This window comes from Hyaena hyaena, unplaced genomic scaffold (genome assembly GCF_003009895.1).
Source record: "Hyaena hyaena isolate Hyena2069 unplaced genomic scaffold, ASM300989v1 scaffold_275, whole genome shotgun sequence".
Taxonomy (NCBI): domain Eukaryota; kingdom Metazoa; phylum Chordata; class Mammalia; order Carnivora; family Hyaenidae; genus Hyaena; species Hyaena hyaena.
In genome coordinates this window covers 746,593-763,742 of record NW_024080908.1, presented here as the reverse complement: position 1 = coordinate 763,742, position 17,150 = coordinate 746,593, and the positions used below count along the sequence as shown (strand labels likewise).

At 51.7% G+C, this 17,150-nt stretch overlaps 1 protein-coding gene across 2 annotated transcripts in view; it reads right to left on the bottom strand.

Moving 5' to 3' along the window:
• CUNH1orf226 (chromosome unknown C1orf226 homolog) overlaps nucleotides 1–17,150 on the bottom strand; it is a 308,187-nt gene that overhangs the window by 29,060 nt on the left and 261,977 nt on the right. For both annotated transcript variants that reach the window (XM_039245966.1, XM_039245967.1), the window contains exon 6: nucleotides 9,929–10,070. In XM_039245966.1, coding sequence (XP_039101897.1) covers nucleotides 9,929–10,070 — 142 coding nt within the window. The remainder of the gene's footprint in view (nucleotides 1–9,928; nucleotides 10,071–17,150) is intronic.

Genomic DNA, 17,150 nt, shown 5'->3' with positions numbered 1-17,150 from the left:
TGCATCAGGCTCTGTGCTAGCAGTTCAGAACCTAAAACCTGCTTCAATTCTGTGTCTCCCCCTCTCTCTGCCCCTCCCCTGCTCGCACTCTCTCTAAAAAATAAATAAACATTAAAAAAATTCCAGAGACCAAGCACCAAGTATAGAAGAAAGAGTGTTTTTAAAAACATTTAGGTAATCTCTATGCCCAGCATGGGGCTCGAACTCACGACCCCGAGATCAAGAGTCGTGTGCTCCACCCACTGAGCCACCCAGGCGCCCTGAGAAGTGCTACTTTCTGAACTCTTATTTAAACCATCTCTACTCGATGCAATGAACTGTAACTAGAAGCCACAGGACATATGCTGATTTTATTTACTCAATAAGCATTCATTAGGCACCTGTACATGACAGACACCTACTGGGCATGAGAATAAATAAGCCAAAGCTCCCCCAGCCCGATGGAGGAGACAGACACATACCGCGGAGGCGGCAGGAGGCTGTGTCCCCCCCCACCCCTGACTGGGGGAGTTATCCAGGGTTCAGGACAACGGACGGGGGACAGCTAACCTGGGGGGGGGTGCGTGGTTAGAGCAGCCTGTGCAGAGGACACAATGCCACATGGGGGAGGGCCAGCTAAGGCAGGTGGGGAAGTGGGCATGGGGGGGGGCGGGCGGGAAGGCATTCCAGGCAGGGGCAGAGATACAGAGGATGTTGGCTGCAAATGGCTCTGTAGGGAGGGGCCCAACCAGGAAGAGACAGGCTTTTATCTCGAAGGACTTTTTGTTCTTTCACATGTCACCCTAGAGATGACGTGAAGGACCGATGTAGGAGGGAGCATATGGAAAGCAATACCCTAGGTGGGAAACAGGGGGGCTTAGGCCAGCAGGAGCAGACAGGAGGGGAACAGATGTGAGAGTTTCAGAGGGCAGATATCAGGGGACATGGGGACAAACTGGTGGCGGAGAGAGAGGTGGGATGAGAGAGGGAAGGAGAGAGGAAGGTGCAAGGAGGAGCTCTGAAATTAAAAACACATTTTTTAATGTTTACTTATCTTTGAAAGAGAGAGACAGTGTGGCGGGGGAGGGGCAGAGAGAGAGGAGACAGAATCTGAAGCAGCTCCAGGCTCTGAGCTGTCAGCACAGAGCCCGACGTGGGGCTCGAACTCATGAACTGCGAGATCATGACCTGAAGTCGGAAGTTTAACTGACTGAGCCACCCAGGCGCCCTGCCTAAACCAGAGATTTCTGATTTAGGTGAGCCAGTAGGGACTGGCATCCTTCAGGGAAGATTCCAGAGGAGCGGGGCTGCGGGTAAGAGGACGCACCTGGCCGCTATTACACGGGATGCACACCACTATGCCTTCCCGTTTTAAACCTACTGGAATCACAAGGTCCATGACAGCCACATGGAGATACCCCTCAGCTGCTGGGGCTGTACGTGGAGAGGAGAACGGCCTGGCCTGGAAATAAAATCAGTTGAAGCCACTGACGTCAGAAAAGGGGACCAGGAGAAATGCAAGGGACATTGGAAAGCAAGCGGCAGATAAGGAAAGGTTGGGCGCGTGTGTAGACGGGGCGGCGTCCCAGAAGCCAGCGGAGGCGAGCGCTCTGTTCCTCGTGATGAACCCTGCAGAGAGGCTGTTTCAGTTTGCTACTGGGGGCCCTTCAGTGACTGTGACCAGGGGTCTCGGGAAGGGCCAGCAGGCAACGCAACCAAGTGGAGGCTGAAGGGATAAGAGCGGGGGTGGGGGGGGGGGGGGGGGGGTGGAAGAAGAGGCGAGAGTGCAGATGCCTCTGGCAAAGAGCTGAGCTATGAAGGCAAGGAAAGAGATAAGGCTGGGGGTGGGGAGGGGAGCGGGGGCGGGGCAGGGGCGAGGAAGGCTGGATTTGGATTTGTTACGGAGAAAGGCTTGATCGTGTCTGTCTGCAGTGGGGAAGGCAGCTCAGCACAAGACTCAGCTGACCCCTCAGGAGCGGCAGGACTGGGGGCTTGGGCTCAGAAAGCGGTGGGTGGAGGGTAATCCTGCACCGCGGGACACTGGCCACGAGGTACAAGCTGGGGACAGGGAGGCAGGTGGAGCCGAGTGACCCCAGAAATGTCACCCATGAACCTCTGGAAGGCGGTTTCCCCGGCTGGCTGGCACCAGGGGCTAAACGGATAGGTGTTGCTGAATCGATGCGGAACTTTTCACAATTATACCATCAATTAATTATACAGTAATAAAACGGTTTAAAAAAAAGAACCAGGGGCTATCAGCTCAGGTGCAAAGCGCTAGAAATGGCCACCTTTTTTTTTGCCTCAAAACTGCAGTAGTAACAGTTAAAATCAACAGCACTTACTGGGGCGCCTGGGTGGCTCAGTCGGTTAAGCGGCCGGCTCCTGGTTCCGGCTCCGGTCGTGATCTCACGGGAGGGCATGATCTCACTATCAGTGCAGAGCCTGCTTGGGATTTTCTCTCTTTCCCTCTCCCTTTTTTCTCTCTCTCTCTCTGCCCCTCCCTCTCAAAACAAACATTTTATAAAAACTAGCACTTATTACATTCCAGGTACAAGTGAAGGGTTTTACCTGTATAAATCATGTGTCCTTACAACCACCCGAGAGGCAGGCGGTGACAGATAAACTGAGGCACCGAGCAGGTAAGGCTGCAGCTGGGCTCGAAGGCTGCCCGTCTGGCTCCAGGCCTGGTGCTTTAAACCAGTGCCACCCTGGCTCCCAAGCGGCCGGCTGCTTCCCCCTGCAAGACCTCCCACCCACTCCCCGTCTTCACTGCATTTACATGCTCTCCGATGATCCCGTTTATCTGTCACGTGCTTGCACCCCCCACCCCAACTTTGAAAGCATGCTCCTTGCCATCAGGGCCCTGTTTTCTTGTTCATGGCCTCCCAGAATAGAGGCTGGTGCATCAGGGGAACTAGATGAACACCCGTGGGACGGATGACCACCGGGGACAGAGGAGCCGGTGAGGTGGGGGAGCAGAGGGTCACGTGAGCTGCGAGCCCCCGGTCCTGACAGAGCAGGAGACCCAGCAGATGCAGACGGAACAGGTACCCAGCCCACCGCTCACTGTCTAGACGGTGAAAGAGTTCTTTTTAAGAAGCTCTGTTCTTCCTACGGGTTCCAGGTCCTTCCCCGCACTGGAGTGCTGGCGGGGGAGAGGATGATGCTTCCCAGGGGACGGGCGCTCTCCCGGGAAACCCTCCCTGGGAGTCAAAGAAACCGCGCAAAGCAGAGCCGGGCAAATGGAAGAGGAGCAGTGGGCCCAGCTGGCTCTGAGCCCCGGGAACCGGCCCACGGCGGCCATTGCCAAGAGATGCACAGGCTACGTCTGCCCGAGGGTAGGGAACGGTAAGGCTCAGGGAGGCAAGAAAGGCAAGCAGGAGGGAATGGGAGAGGCGGCACACAGAAAGAAGCTGAATGTCATCTGAAAAGCACTGAAAAGCTGAAACAGAAGGCAAAGGGCCCAGGAGGCATCAAAGACCGGGAAGCCCGAGCGCTGTCCAAATCCTCCGAGTAAACAAGTCTCCCCCCACCCAGTAACGGCCTCACGTCACGTGAGGCTGCTCCAGTGGAAAGATAAACTGTGCGTTAAATGAAAAGTCGCTAAAATGGGAGACTCCTGTAAACAGAACAAAACAGAAAATAAATAAAACACACACACACACACACACACACAAACCACTACCGATCTAGAATTCTAATCTGGTGCTCCAAGGTGCTCCATGAACAGAGAACAATCCTAATGCGGTCGATAAATGCTTCTGGGGGAAGCATTTAGGGACAGAAGAAACGTGTATCCTAGTGGTTTGTAGCCCGTAAGCAAGCAGGCGGGGCCATAAAAAGGAAGTGACCGTGGGGCTGGGCAGGAGGCAGCTTTCCCTGAGGAAGAAATGTTTCCCATCCCAGACCTGTGGCAGCCCAAACACTCATCATACTCAAAGGAGGCTCTGCTTCATGCCAAACTGTGATCAGATAGCACCCTAATTCATCCTTTTTTAAATATGTTTGTTTTTGAGAGACGGAGAGAGACAGAGCATGAGCAGGGGGGGAGCAGAGAGAGGGAGATACAGAATCTGAAGCAGGCTCCAGGCTCTGAGCTGTCAGCAAAGAGCTCGACACGGGGCTCGAACCCACAAACCGTGAGATCACGACCTGAGCCGAAGTCAAACTCTTAACTGAGCCACCCAGGCGCCCCCCCTAATTAATTCTTTAACTCAGACCTATCATAAAACCATGGGACTTGAGTGATCTCCTGGCTACTTCCCACATTGCAGAGATGGGCTAGGTCATGTATTTCAGACTCCGAGCTCCAAACTAGCTAATAAGTGATATATATTTAGAGTACAGTACAGTTTACCCTTGAACAACACGGGGATGAGGGGCTCTGACCACCCCGTGCAGTCGAAGATCCATCCATGTATAACTCTGGACTCCCCAAACACTTAATAGCCTACTGTTAATAGCCTTATCAGGAGCAGTCAGATAACACGTGTTTTGTATGACATAGGTAATACACTGTGTCCTTTTTTTTTTCCTTTTTAACATTTCTTATTTCTTTCTGAGAGAGAGAGAGAGATAGCCTTAGCAGGGGAGGGTCAGAGAGAGAGGGAGACACAGAATCTGAAACAGTCTCCAGGCTCTGAGCTAGCTGTCAGCACAGAGCCCGATGCAGGGCTTGAACCCACAAACTGAGAGATCATGACCTGAGCCGAAGTTGGACGCCCAACTGAGCCACCCAGGCACCCCAACTGTGTCCTTTTTTTTTAAAAGTTTATTTATACTGAAAAAGAGAGTGCACGTGTGCACACGTAGGGGTGGGGCAAAGAGGAGGAGAGAGAGAACCCCAAGCAGGCTGCACACCATCAACAGAGCCTGATGCAGGACTCGAACTCATGAACCGTGAAATCATGACCTAGGCCTAGCTCAAGAGTCCGATGCCTAACCGACTGAGCCACCCACGTGCCCCAATACACAATATTCTTAGAAGAAAGGAAACTAGAGGAAAGGAAATGTTACTGAGAAAATCAAAAGGAGGAGGAAAGACATATACAATATTGCACGATATTAACTGTAAAAGTCCACACGTATGTGGGCCAGGGCAGTTCAAACCCAGCTTGTCCTCAGCAACTGTCTACGCAGGCCTGATGCTGGCTTATGTGCATTATCTCACAACACTTGCAGATTAGGAAAGAAAGATCCAGAGGGGCCAGGGGCTCTGTTGAGGACCCCCCCCCCCCCCGCCAGCTGAGAGGCGGCAGAGTCAGGATTCAAGCCCAGTCATGCAGGTGCCAGGACCCTGGCCCTCGGGGCCTCCTCTCGTCTGCTGGCCCAGCCCCCCTCCCCACTACAAACACTGCCTCTTCATTTCTGCGATGCTTAATTTTGTGTGTCCACTTGCCCAGGTCACAGGGCCCAGATATTTGACCAAACATTATCCTAGACGTTGTTGGGAAGGTATTGTTCAGATGCGATGAACGTTTAAATCAGGAGGCTTTGAGTAAAGCAGAGTACCCACCACCATGTAGGTGGGCCTCAACCAATCAGTTGAAGGCCTTACTAGAACAAAGACGGAATGCTGCCAGGAGATCACGTTTAGACTCGGACCTGCGACTGTCCCCTGGGTCTCCAGCCTGCCCTACAGACTTTGGGCCTGGTACACCTCCACAACCTCATGAGCCAATTCCTTAAAATCGACGATGTATACGTGTATTTCCCTAATACAGTTTACATCACTCTGCAGGGCCATATCCTCATTTACACAAGGAGGGGGGAGCCCTTGTCCCTTCCCCGACTCTGCAGGGATGCCCACAGGTTATACAGACAGCGTATCCAATCCATGCTACTTCCTTAAAGATACACTCAGCACTTTGACGTCTTATACTTCAAAGACACTATATTAGACCAGATGTTTCTACATGTAAAGCATCACTGACATTTATGCCACGCCCTAGAGAGAGTGGGATGTAGAAGCAGTCAAGTAGCTGAGGTCTCGTCTATATTAATATTATTTGAGAAAATTATCACCTCTTAAAAAGGTAATAAAAGGAGAGGTGGCATGGCTAGTGGCTTCATTCTTAATTTTTCTTTTAGTTTATTTATTTACTTTGAGAGAGAGAGAGCACAAGCAGGGGAGGGCTGAGAGAAGGAGAGGCAGAATCCCAAGCAGGCTCTGCACCGTTAGCACAGAGCCCGAGGCGGGGCTTGAACTCAAGGACCGCAAGATCATGACCTGATTCTGAGATCAAGAGCTGGACCCAACTCACTGAGCCACCCGGGTGCCCCGGGCCTGTTCTCTCCATGCTGACCATCTGCCGAGGCTGGAAGAGTGCGGCCACATTGGTCTCGATCCACAGCCCTCGTCACCGTCAGGGTCATGAGCTCTCTGCACCGCCTGCCAGTCTCACCGCCAAGCCCCACCCCTGTAATTCCACCTGTTTTTGCCCCGGCGGCCCTCACGCCTCATCCAGGGAACTCCCTGCTGGCATCTCTGCATGAAGTCCATGTTCAACTGGGCACAGAGTCAGCAGTGAACACCGTGGCTGCGAGCACTAAGACGCAGGCGCTCGCCGACCACACTCGCCAGTTGCATCTACACATTTGCTCCAGGAGGACTGTGCGCCAGGGATGGTCCCTCCCCGCCCACGAATGACAGAGGGCACTAGCTGTTCGGGCGACAGGGGCTAAGTGCTAGTGCTAACAGCATCGCCTGGATGAACAGAGGAACCCAGAGAGAAAAGGGTCTACGTTTTCTGGAAGGGGATGGAAGGCAATGGGCAACAGGAGCTGGGAGGCGCGCGGCCCAGAAGACAGGATGCGAAGCCTGGGTAGGACTCCTGCCTGGCAGTGACGCAGAGACCACCGACAATGAAGGCACAGGACGCACTCAGACAGGGACGGGAGGAGCTCTGTACAGGAAACGACAGCCCACCCCACCCAGCAGACCCTGCAAGGGCTGCAGGAGGGAGGAGAGAGGGGCTCAGGGGTCTTGGCGAAACCCAGCAGCTCTTCTCTCCAAAAGGCCGGCCTGTCCCAGCCTGACCCTCTTGTCAGGCCGTGAGCAGAGGCTTCTGGAGATGAGATCCAGCTCCCCAGACGGGGGCTGTGAGCCACCAACAGCGTGCAGACGCTCCACTCTGGCTCCGACCCCGTCACACCCAGCCTTCACCAGAGCCCCTGGCCTGTCCCTTTTGGTTAGAGTTTCTTTGCGTAGGCGCGTACGGGCTACCAGTGGGTTCGAAAGCTTCCGAGAGTTAGTTACAACTGTCCACCAGCAGGGGTGCAGGACGTCACCAAAGACGGGCGCCTCTTCCCCGGTGAACCGCTCTGACGACAGATGCCCTAGTACATGGGTTTCTGCTCTCCGCGCGGCGCGGTCCGCCCCAGGCCTGGGGCACCGAGGAAGCAAATCTGTCCCCACCCCCCGGCCACCCAGTTCCCTGTCCCTGAGCGAACCACAGTCACCAGTGTCTTGTGTATCACTCTGGAGATGTTCTTTGCATGGAACACACACATTTACACATCAGTCTTTTTATACAGTTGGTAGCATGCCACGACCGAGGTTTTAAACCCTGTTTAAAAAAAAAAACTCAACAGGGGAGCTTGGGTGGCTCAGTCAGTTAAGCGTCTGACTTTGGCTCAGGTCATGATCTCACGGTTCGTGGGTTTGAGCCCCACGTCGGGCTCTGTGCTGACAGCTCAGAGCCTGGAGCCTGTTTCAGATGCTGTGTCTCCCTCTCTCTCTGACTCTCCCCTGCTCAGGCTCTGTCTCTCTCTATCTCAAAAAATAAATAAAAACTATTAAAAAATTTAAAAAAAGAAAAAGTTTTTAAAAACTCAACAAAGCATCTCAGATAGACTTTGTATCATTTCATAGAGAGCAGACTCATCCTTTTTTTAAAAAAATTTTTTAAACGTGTGTTTAGTTTTAAGAGAGAGAGACAGAGACAGACAGAGCACAAGCAGGGGAGGGGCAAAGAGAGAGAGGGAGACACAGAATCCGGAGCAGGTTCCAGGCTCTGAGCTGTCAGCACAGAGCCCAACATGGGGCTTGAACTCACGAACCGTAAGATCATGGCCTGAGCCGAAGTCGGACGCTTAACCGATGGAGCCACCCCCAGGCATCCTGAGAGCAGACTCATTCTTTTGTAAGGACTGTGTAATATTCTGCTATTTGAAAATCCCCTCATGCTATTTCCAATTCTTTGCTTCTGTAACTTTACATGTGCATGTATGGGTTTATCCTTATGATAAATTCTTAGAGGAGAATCTGGGGGTCAAAGGCACATGGATTTTTAAATTTAATGATTTCTGTATTTTTCTCCGTGGGGCTTCTAGTTCTCTGTGCCCCGTATTAGCATGTGTGTCTGGGTCTATGTCTGAAGCTTCTGTTCTGATCCAGTCAGGGCCGCATGCCTGCATCAGTAGTTTGCCTATTAGAGCTTTATGTTTTCATGTCTGCAAAGCCACTCGTCTGTCACAGCTCATCCTTTCCAGAAATGTTTCTATTCTTGCCTTTTTAATTTTTCCGTATTCACATTAAAATGATAATAGCTCACACGTATCTGATGTTCACTATGGGCTAAACACCAGACTCGGCATTTTTCACCTATCTTCTCACCTAATTGTCCCAATAACTCTATGAGTTATCGCTCTACTATTATTCCTATTTTCTTCCAAAGAGGAAACAAAGGCCCAGAGAGGTTATGAACTTGCCCCAAATCACACAGCCAGGGACATGTGCCGCTGGAATGAAATTCAATGGTCTGCTCTCAAGCAGTTTGCAGCGTCCTGAATGGGATGCTTAACTAATTTGATTTTCATGATTGATTATCTATCTACATAAATAGTTGAACCTTTGGATGTTCCTCTGAACATGGCCTTATCTGTATCCTGCAAGTTTTGAAAACGATAGCTTTCTGATGTGTCCCTTTTGCCATCAGAAATCTGTATACTGTTCTGTTAAATTGAGAGATTTACAGGAGAATTTGCTTTTTTTTTTTTTTAAATAAAAAAGATGGTTCAGGTTTTTCAACGCAGAACTTTCTACCTGCTTACAACTTTCCTCATGTAAAACATAGACATTTTACTACAATCCTTCATAGGTATTTTATCTTTTTAAATTGTTATTCCAATGAATTTTTTCTTCCGCGGAGACTTCCAAGCGGCCGTTGCTGGAAAAAAACTAACAACCCTGAGTTAACTGTGGTACTACCAGACCTCACCTCCTTAAACGAATTCTCCCGTCTCTAATAGTGATTAGTTTCTTTCCTTGGGTTTTCCACGTAAGTTAATATACACAATACTGAGTTTTCCTCTGCTCTCTCCTGATGCTTGTAATTTCCCCCACACTGACTGTGAGACGATCAATATGACAGAAACAACTGTGACATTTCAAAACGAGAGAGACTGGGGGCGCCTGGGGGCTCAGTCGGTTAAGCGGCCTACTTTAGCTCAGGTCATGATCTCATGGTTCGTGGGTTCGAGCCCCGGGTCGGGCTCTGTGCTGACAGCTTGGAGCCTGGAGCTGCTTCAGATTCTGTGTCTCCCTCTCTCTCTGCCCCTTCCTGGCTTGCACTCTGTCTCTCTCTCTCTCTCAAAAACAAACATTAAAAAAAATTTTTTTAAGCCATTAAGTTAATTATAACTTTATCTTCTTTCTAATTTGTTTTACGAAGGTGCTTTTGTACTGTAATTTTCTTTGGAGTTGGATTTGGTAGCATAAAGCAGCTTAAATGCGTCCTTGTTCGATAAGCATCCTTAATCGTCTATTATAAGAGCCACACACATTCCTTAAAGAAAATTGAGAATCCAGAGAGAAGGAGAAAAAGAATAAAAGTGTTTTTTCAGTGGACTGGCGGTCTAGGGCTCGGGGAAGGGATGCGCTGTCCTGCGCCGCTGCCCTCCTGCACGGCTGCCCGCGCCCACTGCAGCACCCTGGCCAGCTGCCCACCTGGGTCCCCCGAGCTGCTGCTGTCCCTCTCGCCGTCGCCGTCTTCCTGGCCGTCTGCGTTCTGGTGCGTGTGCTGGAGGCTCAGCTTGTGGCAGACCTCGAAGGCTTGCCCGACAGTCCGCACGATTCGCATGGCTTGGCTCTGAAGGGAGAGAGGGAAAGAGCCGGTGAAGGGCGTGGGGACTCTCTACAAGGACACGGGGAGGGCCCGGGGAGGGGGAGGGGGACGTGCCGGGGGTTGTGCGGATGGGAACCCACGAAGCCAGCAAAGGAAGGAGACGGAAAACCCTAAGGCGGCTCTGATGTGCACATGCCCACAAAGGAGGGTGTGACGACGTTTTCCTTCCTGCAATGGCCCAGAAAGTGGGACCTCGCCAGTCTGGAGCCAGTCAGCTGGAAGGGCAGCCCACACCGGCCCCCGTCCTCCTTCCGACTTTAACAAAAGTGGTTGCCACGCTCCAGAATCCTCTGCCAACCACAACTCAAATGTTTGATGGGATTGCTACGGGACAAGAAACTCAGTTTTCTCCTGCTGGAAATGGCTGGTCTGCCTGCTGCTGCTGCAGACCCAGGACTGGGAAGCCACTGTCTAAGCAGCTAAGCCAGCGAACACGGAGTCCAAGTGCCCCTGGAACACCACCGGCCGCAAGCGTAACCCCAGTAAGCCTTCCCAGTCTTGCTCTAAATGCATGGTTCACTTGGGTCTGTTTGGGGCTACTTCTCTCTCCTTTCCTTCTTTCCTTTCCTTCCTTCCCTCCCTCCCACCCTCTTTTCCTTCCCTCCCTCCCTTCCCTTTTTCTTCCCCCCTTCCCCCCTTCCCTCCCTCCCTCCTTCCTTCCTTCCTCCCTCAGGGCAGAGGTTGGGGTGGGGGGGCGTTGAGGAGCTACTTAGCCATATCTTTTAACAGCCCAAGCATCGAACTTGACCCTGGCTCCTGGTACTCCACTGCTGAACTTGGAGAGGAGACAGGGCAAGGAAGCCTGTTCTATGGTCTGAAGCGACCTACACAGGCTCTGAGGAAGATCCACATGCAAGATTCTCTGGGCCTGGAGAGCTGACTGCCTGAAGAATCCATCAGCTTTCGTTTTCTTCCCAAGACTGGGTCCGGGGTGAGCTAGGTAGCGTTTAAGGGCACAGTCTGGGGGAGCTCAGCTCACTGCTCCTTGCCCCCAGGGGTCCCCGAGCACCCCGCCCCCACAGACAGTTTATTTAACTGTGGCCATCACCCCATGCCCACAGCTGAGATTAGTCACACTTCCGATGCTCTGACTCCAGATTGGCCGTGTCTCCCTAGTGATGTCCCATATTCACTACAGCGCCTGTTGCTATAAACTCTCAGGTTCTCCGAGGGAGGACACATTATAAGCCACCATCCCTGTGAGCCATGGACACTTTTCTTAACTAGCTTTTAAGATGATGCTATCAGCCGAGGGGCACGCGGGCGGCTCAATTGGTGGAGCATCCGACTTTGGCTCAGGTCACGCTCTCAGGGTTGGTGAGTTGGAGCCCCCCGTCGGGCTCTCTGCTGTCAGCGCAGAGCCTGCTTCGTATCCTCGGTCCCCTCTTTCTCTGCACCTCCCCCACTCGCACGCTCTCTCTCAAAAATAATTAAACATTAAAAACCAAAAGATATGTTAAGAGTTGAAGGGTCTTCGAACAAGTGTCCCCAAATCTATAGGACTGGACAAGGGACAGAGACAGGATTGCTAATCTTCTCTTTGAAAGGGAGCACTCAGATTTAAATCCAGGAGATGACTTCTCAGGGGACCTGTGTTTCTCAGGCGTCACAAGCTGGACAATGGAACATACTCAGGGCGGACACCTAAAGAAGGCCATCTCGCTCACCTTTATTGAGGACGAACGTGTGGAACATACCTAGCAGTTTCAACCAACCATTGATAAACCCAAAACCGTCGGAAGGAAGTGGGCTGGTTTTGAACGCTCAGTATTTACACGCTTCATGCTTCACGTTTTTACGTGTTCGTGCACTTCCTGGCAGAAGCAGCTGACCCTCACCTCTGATTCCCTGAAGAGGCAGGAAATGCAGATGTTAGGGTGGCTGGTCCTGCCGGCCCCGCGATGGAAACGGCGTCCTGCCTCCTTGCTGCAGGCTCCCATTTCCTTACTCTCCGCCCTTCATGGCGGCTGTGCCGCATTCACCTTCGTGGCATCAACTGAACGAGCGAGTTCAGGTTTTTGTGCCAAAAGGCAGGGAAGACAGAAAATAAATAGGAAAGGCTGGGCTTACTTATACCAACAACAGAAACATAAAGATATTAAGGGGATTGCCTCTTCCGTACGTACGCGAGCACCGAAAAGGCCAGACCACCCTCTCTCCCAGGCCAGCTCATGACAGAGAACCCACGGGCCTGGTGATCTCTGATGGGAGACGCTCTGGTGGTTTCCACCACGAGGAAATTGCTGGATTCGAGTTCTAGATTTGTGTATTCACTGTCAAAAGGTTTCCCTTCAGTGTGTGTTCCACTCTGCTCTGATGTAGGTTATATTTTCATTCACACTCAAAGGACACTATGGTAGCATGTCCCATGGAGAGCCCTCTGAACTTGAACTTGGAACCAAGCTACCCTGCTACCCGCTTTACAGCATGGCTGTAAATGCAGAAAACACCTGGCCTCCCCACTCACAACTGTAGCAGGTAGAAGAGGCTGGATGGCTCCGAATTCTCAGAAATGGCTGTGTGAGGTCAGGTGCCCCCCATGACCTTTCAGGCTGCCTCCTTTCACCAGTGAAAAGTCTACATTTAGTAGGTTCCTGTGTAAGGACCTTGTTGGGGGAAATCACCCAAACCTGCACCTGGTGGGGCTGTCCCCCCCCACTGCCGGGGCCGTCCGCTGTCTGCTCAGCTAGGCTGGCTCCGGTCTGCCGGGCCTGCCCCACTCGGGGACTGGGCATTCCGGCCTCGTAAGCGAGAAAACGGGTTCTGCCTGCCACCCTGGAATGTAGGATTCTCACGTGCTAAGGTTTACTAGTTAATAAGCCACACGAGGGAGAAGTCTCCCTGAAAGCAGTGGTCAAAAGAACACTCTTCATGGGTCCCCAGGGGTCATGAGGCTCATGTCTCATGAGCACCAACAGGCCTTTGGAAATCAAAGTGGAGTTTTAAAGATGTGAGGAGAGCCAGGTACAAAGCAGAGCCAACAGGTGGCATGTGGGGAAGGCAGCCTTGTCCAGCTCTGGGATCTGGCCATTCCCTGGAATTTACTAGATTTTTCAATAGCGTCACGTTACTGTATTATTGCAGTACAAATCCAGTCTAGTTTCACAAAAGCCCCTGGAGTACGTGGCCACGTGGATCAAGTCTTCCTGCCCAGAAGCCGTTCTCCATCAGCAGCCCTGAAGCATCTGTGGGCTTTGTGCTGTCTAGATGAGGCTGAATGTAGTTGCTTTGATGTTTTCAAAGCGGGGAAGGAGTAGCTAACCTCAGAGTGGCTCTCAGCCGCAGACGGGGAGCGCGGCCGCTCAGGAGAGTGCCGATTATAGGCAATTTTGTGAAACAGGCCTGGAAAGGAAGCAGTGTCAGGACTTTAGTCCACTTACCCTCACGACGCTAAGAAATGCCTCTTTAAACCATCTACTTATTCATGCTGGCAAAGTTCCCTTCCTGCTCACCCACAGGCCATCCCTCAACGCAGCACAGATGTCAAGATGCAACCAAGAGCTGCCCTAGAGCGTGTCTACTGTGGCTGCTGAGCACACGCTGGGCACGTGCTGGTTTCTGGTATATTGCACCGGCGATCACGAGTGAACACCTTGCCCCCAGCGAGAGTGGGAGACTCCTTGGTGGCACGCCTGCACAGCAGCTTTAGGAAGACAGCGATCTAAAGGTTGATCCCCGTCCTTCACTGTTCCGGCGGAAAAGTCCAGCCAGTCATGATTCTATCTGCTGTTCTCCTTTTCAGCGACCTCGTTGTCGGCTGGCCCCGTGAACGTCGGGAATCTTCCGAGCATTACGTACACGGGCAGAATGGTAACTATTCGTCTCCTTCTGCAGCTGACTTCATAAATCGCCATGGGCGCTGTTCCGAAGTCCGCTGTCCTGGAAGAAGCTGTATTTCACAATTCCGGGAGGTGGAGGGAGGAGTCTTCAGATAACGAGCAGAACGCAAGGTGGAGACGGAGACGGCAATGGCAACAGTAAGAAGAGAAAGAGAAGTGAGGCATGCTTCCTACAAGGAAGGCTCCTTATTCGTCTACCAGCTCTCGCTTCTCTGTTCTCATCCACTGTTCCTCAACCCCAGCGGGAGCTCCGTGTGCCGCGCGCTTCTGAATTCCAGGGGGCAGAAGCCCCAGAAGTCAGCTCCAGGACAGTTCCCGGGTTTCTAAGTCTTCTCATCTATGACAGCAATAAAGCACAGCGCCCTTTCCTTGACCCGAACCACCACAGTCTCAACAAAAAATAGAACTGAAGGCCGTGTTTCTCTAATGTGCTTCTGTGTGTGTGTATTTGAACCATAGTAAAAGATTTAAGCTTCTATCTTATCAAATGCCTGCAATGTATGGAATTCACAACGCTGAAGCCAGGAAATGTATCTGGACTTCTATATAGAGGAAGATCCAACGGTACTAAGGCTCTGAGAGATGGGTTCAGTTACCGTCCAACACATTATGTAATAGCCTTGATCCTGGAATTTGACTGAGGCAATGCCTTGGACTCTAGAATATTGCTCGCTATGGGGAAAGTTTTGTTTCAAAGTGGGTAGGACTTTCAACATTGACAGGAGACAGGGGATCTTAACATTTCCAGGAGGCTGTTGGGTTCTTCCTTGTACTCTGCTAGTGCATGAACCAGGCTGCCGTAGAGAAAAGAGGGCTGGGTGTTAACCTCGGGATTGCCAGTAACCACCAAGGTGACCAGGAGCGAGTAAGTCCACCTTTCCAGATCCCGATTTCCTCATCCATCAACAGGGGAGGTTTGGACCAGATGAGTTCTGAGACCTGTGATTTCTGTAGTTTGACTTCCCCACTCCATCTGGCTCCAACATTTAAAATACAAAGATGGGCTCTTTCCCTGAGGTTAGGAGCCGTCTCTCCTGCATACCCTCAACCTGGCCAGGCAAGCAGCCTATTCTTTAACACGGGACTGTCATCGTCATTCAAAATCCATTGCAAGTGCTCAAGGACAGTGAAACTTCTCAGCTGTGGCCCCTAATCTGGTGGTGACAGCATTACAGGAGGAAGTAATTTCTCCTCAACAAACCAACTGAGCTATCATTACAGGCAAATGATTTCAAGGAGCTGCCCCGTGAAGATAACGGGGAGATTCCTACAGCTCCTGTTAATCACCCACACTCCACGCACTGATGCACTAATAAGTCCAGTCACACTTAATCAGGGCCGACAGCCTCATCCTCCTGGGGCCGGGAGAAAATGACAGGAGGGCGACATCGTCTCCACAGGTGAGGTCAAAGGGACCACGCAAGAGGCAGGAGAGCTTGCAAATGAAGACTATCATTACACCCCCAAGGGGGGAAGCAGAATGCCGAGGTACTAGGAGACATCTCCCCTGGATACTCCGGGCGAGGAAAAGATCCTCTCTCCATCTTCCTTCTAACGACAATCTGAATGATGCTGGGGCGGTCGCCCCTGCACAGACACGGAACAACAGTCCTGGCGATCCTTCGTGTTCACGCAGGACTTGTTCTGGAGACCAGGTCGCCTCACACGTGACAACCTGCATTCCTGAGATGCCTTTCATCCTTTCATCTGACTTGATGGCTGGAAACGCTCAAGTCCAAAGGCTCATGTTCCTTATATGAGGTTCACGTAACAGAGTGTGGCGGCCAAAACTGTGGGCACGGTTCTAATCTCAGTGGCACTGTTGACTCGCTGGGTGACGCACGGCAACCTTCTTCCCTGGACCCTCTCCTTCAACTCTACAAGCGGAGTCAATGCTGACCACAGATAGTGAGAGAAGACCTAGGTCAAAGTGACGTGGGTCCTTCAGAGTGAAGGAGCTCTTCACACCCGCGTGACAAGTGCAGTGGGTCCTTGTTACAAATAGGTACTGGGGAGCGAGGCTATTCCTTGTCATGCAACTTCCTGATGGAGAATGGTATGTGGACTCCAGAGTCAGACTCTCTGGGTTCAGTTCTACTTACTGTGACTTATGTCCCTTAAGCTTCTATTTTCCCAGAACAAGTACTTTTTTTTTTTTAATTTTTTATAGTTTATTTTTGAGACAGAGAGACACAGAGCATGAGCGGGGGAGGGGCAGAGAGAGAGGGAGACACAGGATCTGAAACAGGCTCCAGGGTCCGAGCTGTCAGCACAGAACCTGACACGGAGCTCGAACCCACAAACCACAAGATCATGACCTGAGCTGAAGTCGGACGCTTAACCGACTGAGACACCTAGGCGCCCCAACAAGTACCTATCTTTACATACCAACCATAGGAATGAAATTAGATAACTCACATAGAGTCACAGGCACAGGGGTGCCCGGGGGGCTCAGGTGTTGAGCGTCCGACTTCGGCTCAGGTCGTGATCTCAGGGTTCATGGGTTTGAGCCCTGTGTTGGGCTCTGTGCTGACAGCTTTGGATTCTGTGTCTCCCTCTTTCTCTGCCCCTCCCCTGCTCTGTCTCTCTCTCTCTCTCTCTCAAAAATAAACAAACATTTAAAAGAGTTAAAAAAAAAAGTCATAGCCACATAGCAGGTAACCAAACTAGATGACTTCTTATAAGGCTTGACTTCATAGAAAGCTAGAACCTGGGTAACCTGGAGAACCAGATGACTAACAAGCAGGTGGTAGGTTACCTCCCTGTAACCTTTTGCTATGTAGCTTGTGACGAAAGCCCGGAAGGGGAAGCGGGCCGGCTCTATGCGTGAGCAACCCCGGTGAAGATCTGCAGATACAGAACCATGACCAGAGGGAGGCATGGGGTGGGGGTGGGGCTCCACCAGGAGAGCGGAGACACCAGACCCATATTCTCAAACGACAGAAGAGGTAATCCTGCTCCCTGGAGTCAACTACGACAACCACATTGGGAGCCTGTCACAGGAGCGTGCCATGGACACACACACAGGGGCCATGGCTGATCCGAAACAGCAGTACCCAAGCCCTGACAGAGCATGGAGCTTATCTCAGGTTTTTCTATACTACGATCAACACGAGAACATCCAGGTCTGCCAGTCGCAAGTCCAGAGGCCTCCCTGTTGACCCCGGACAATCCAGAAACATCCCTGCCACACATTTCCTCAGGG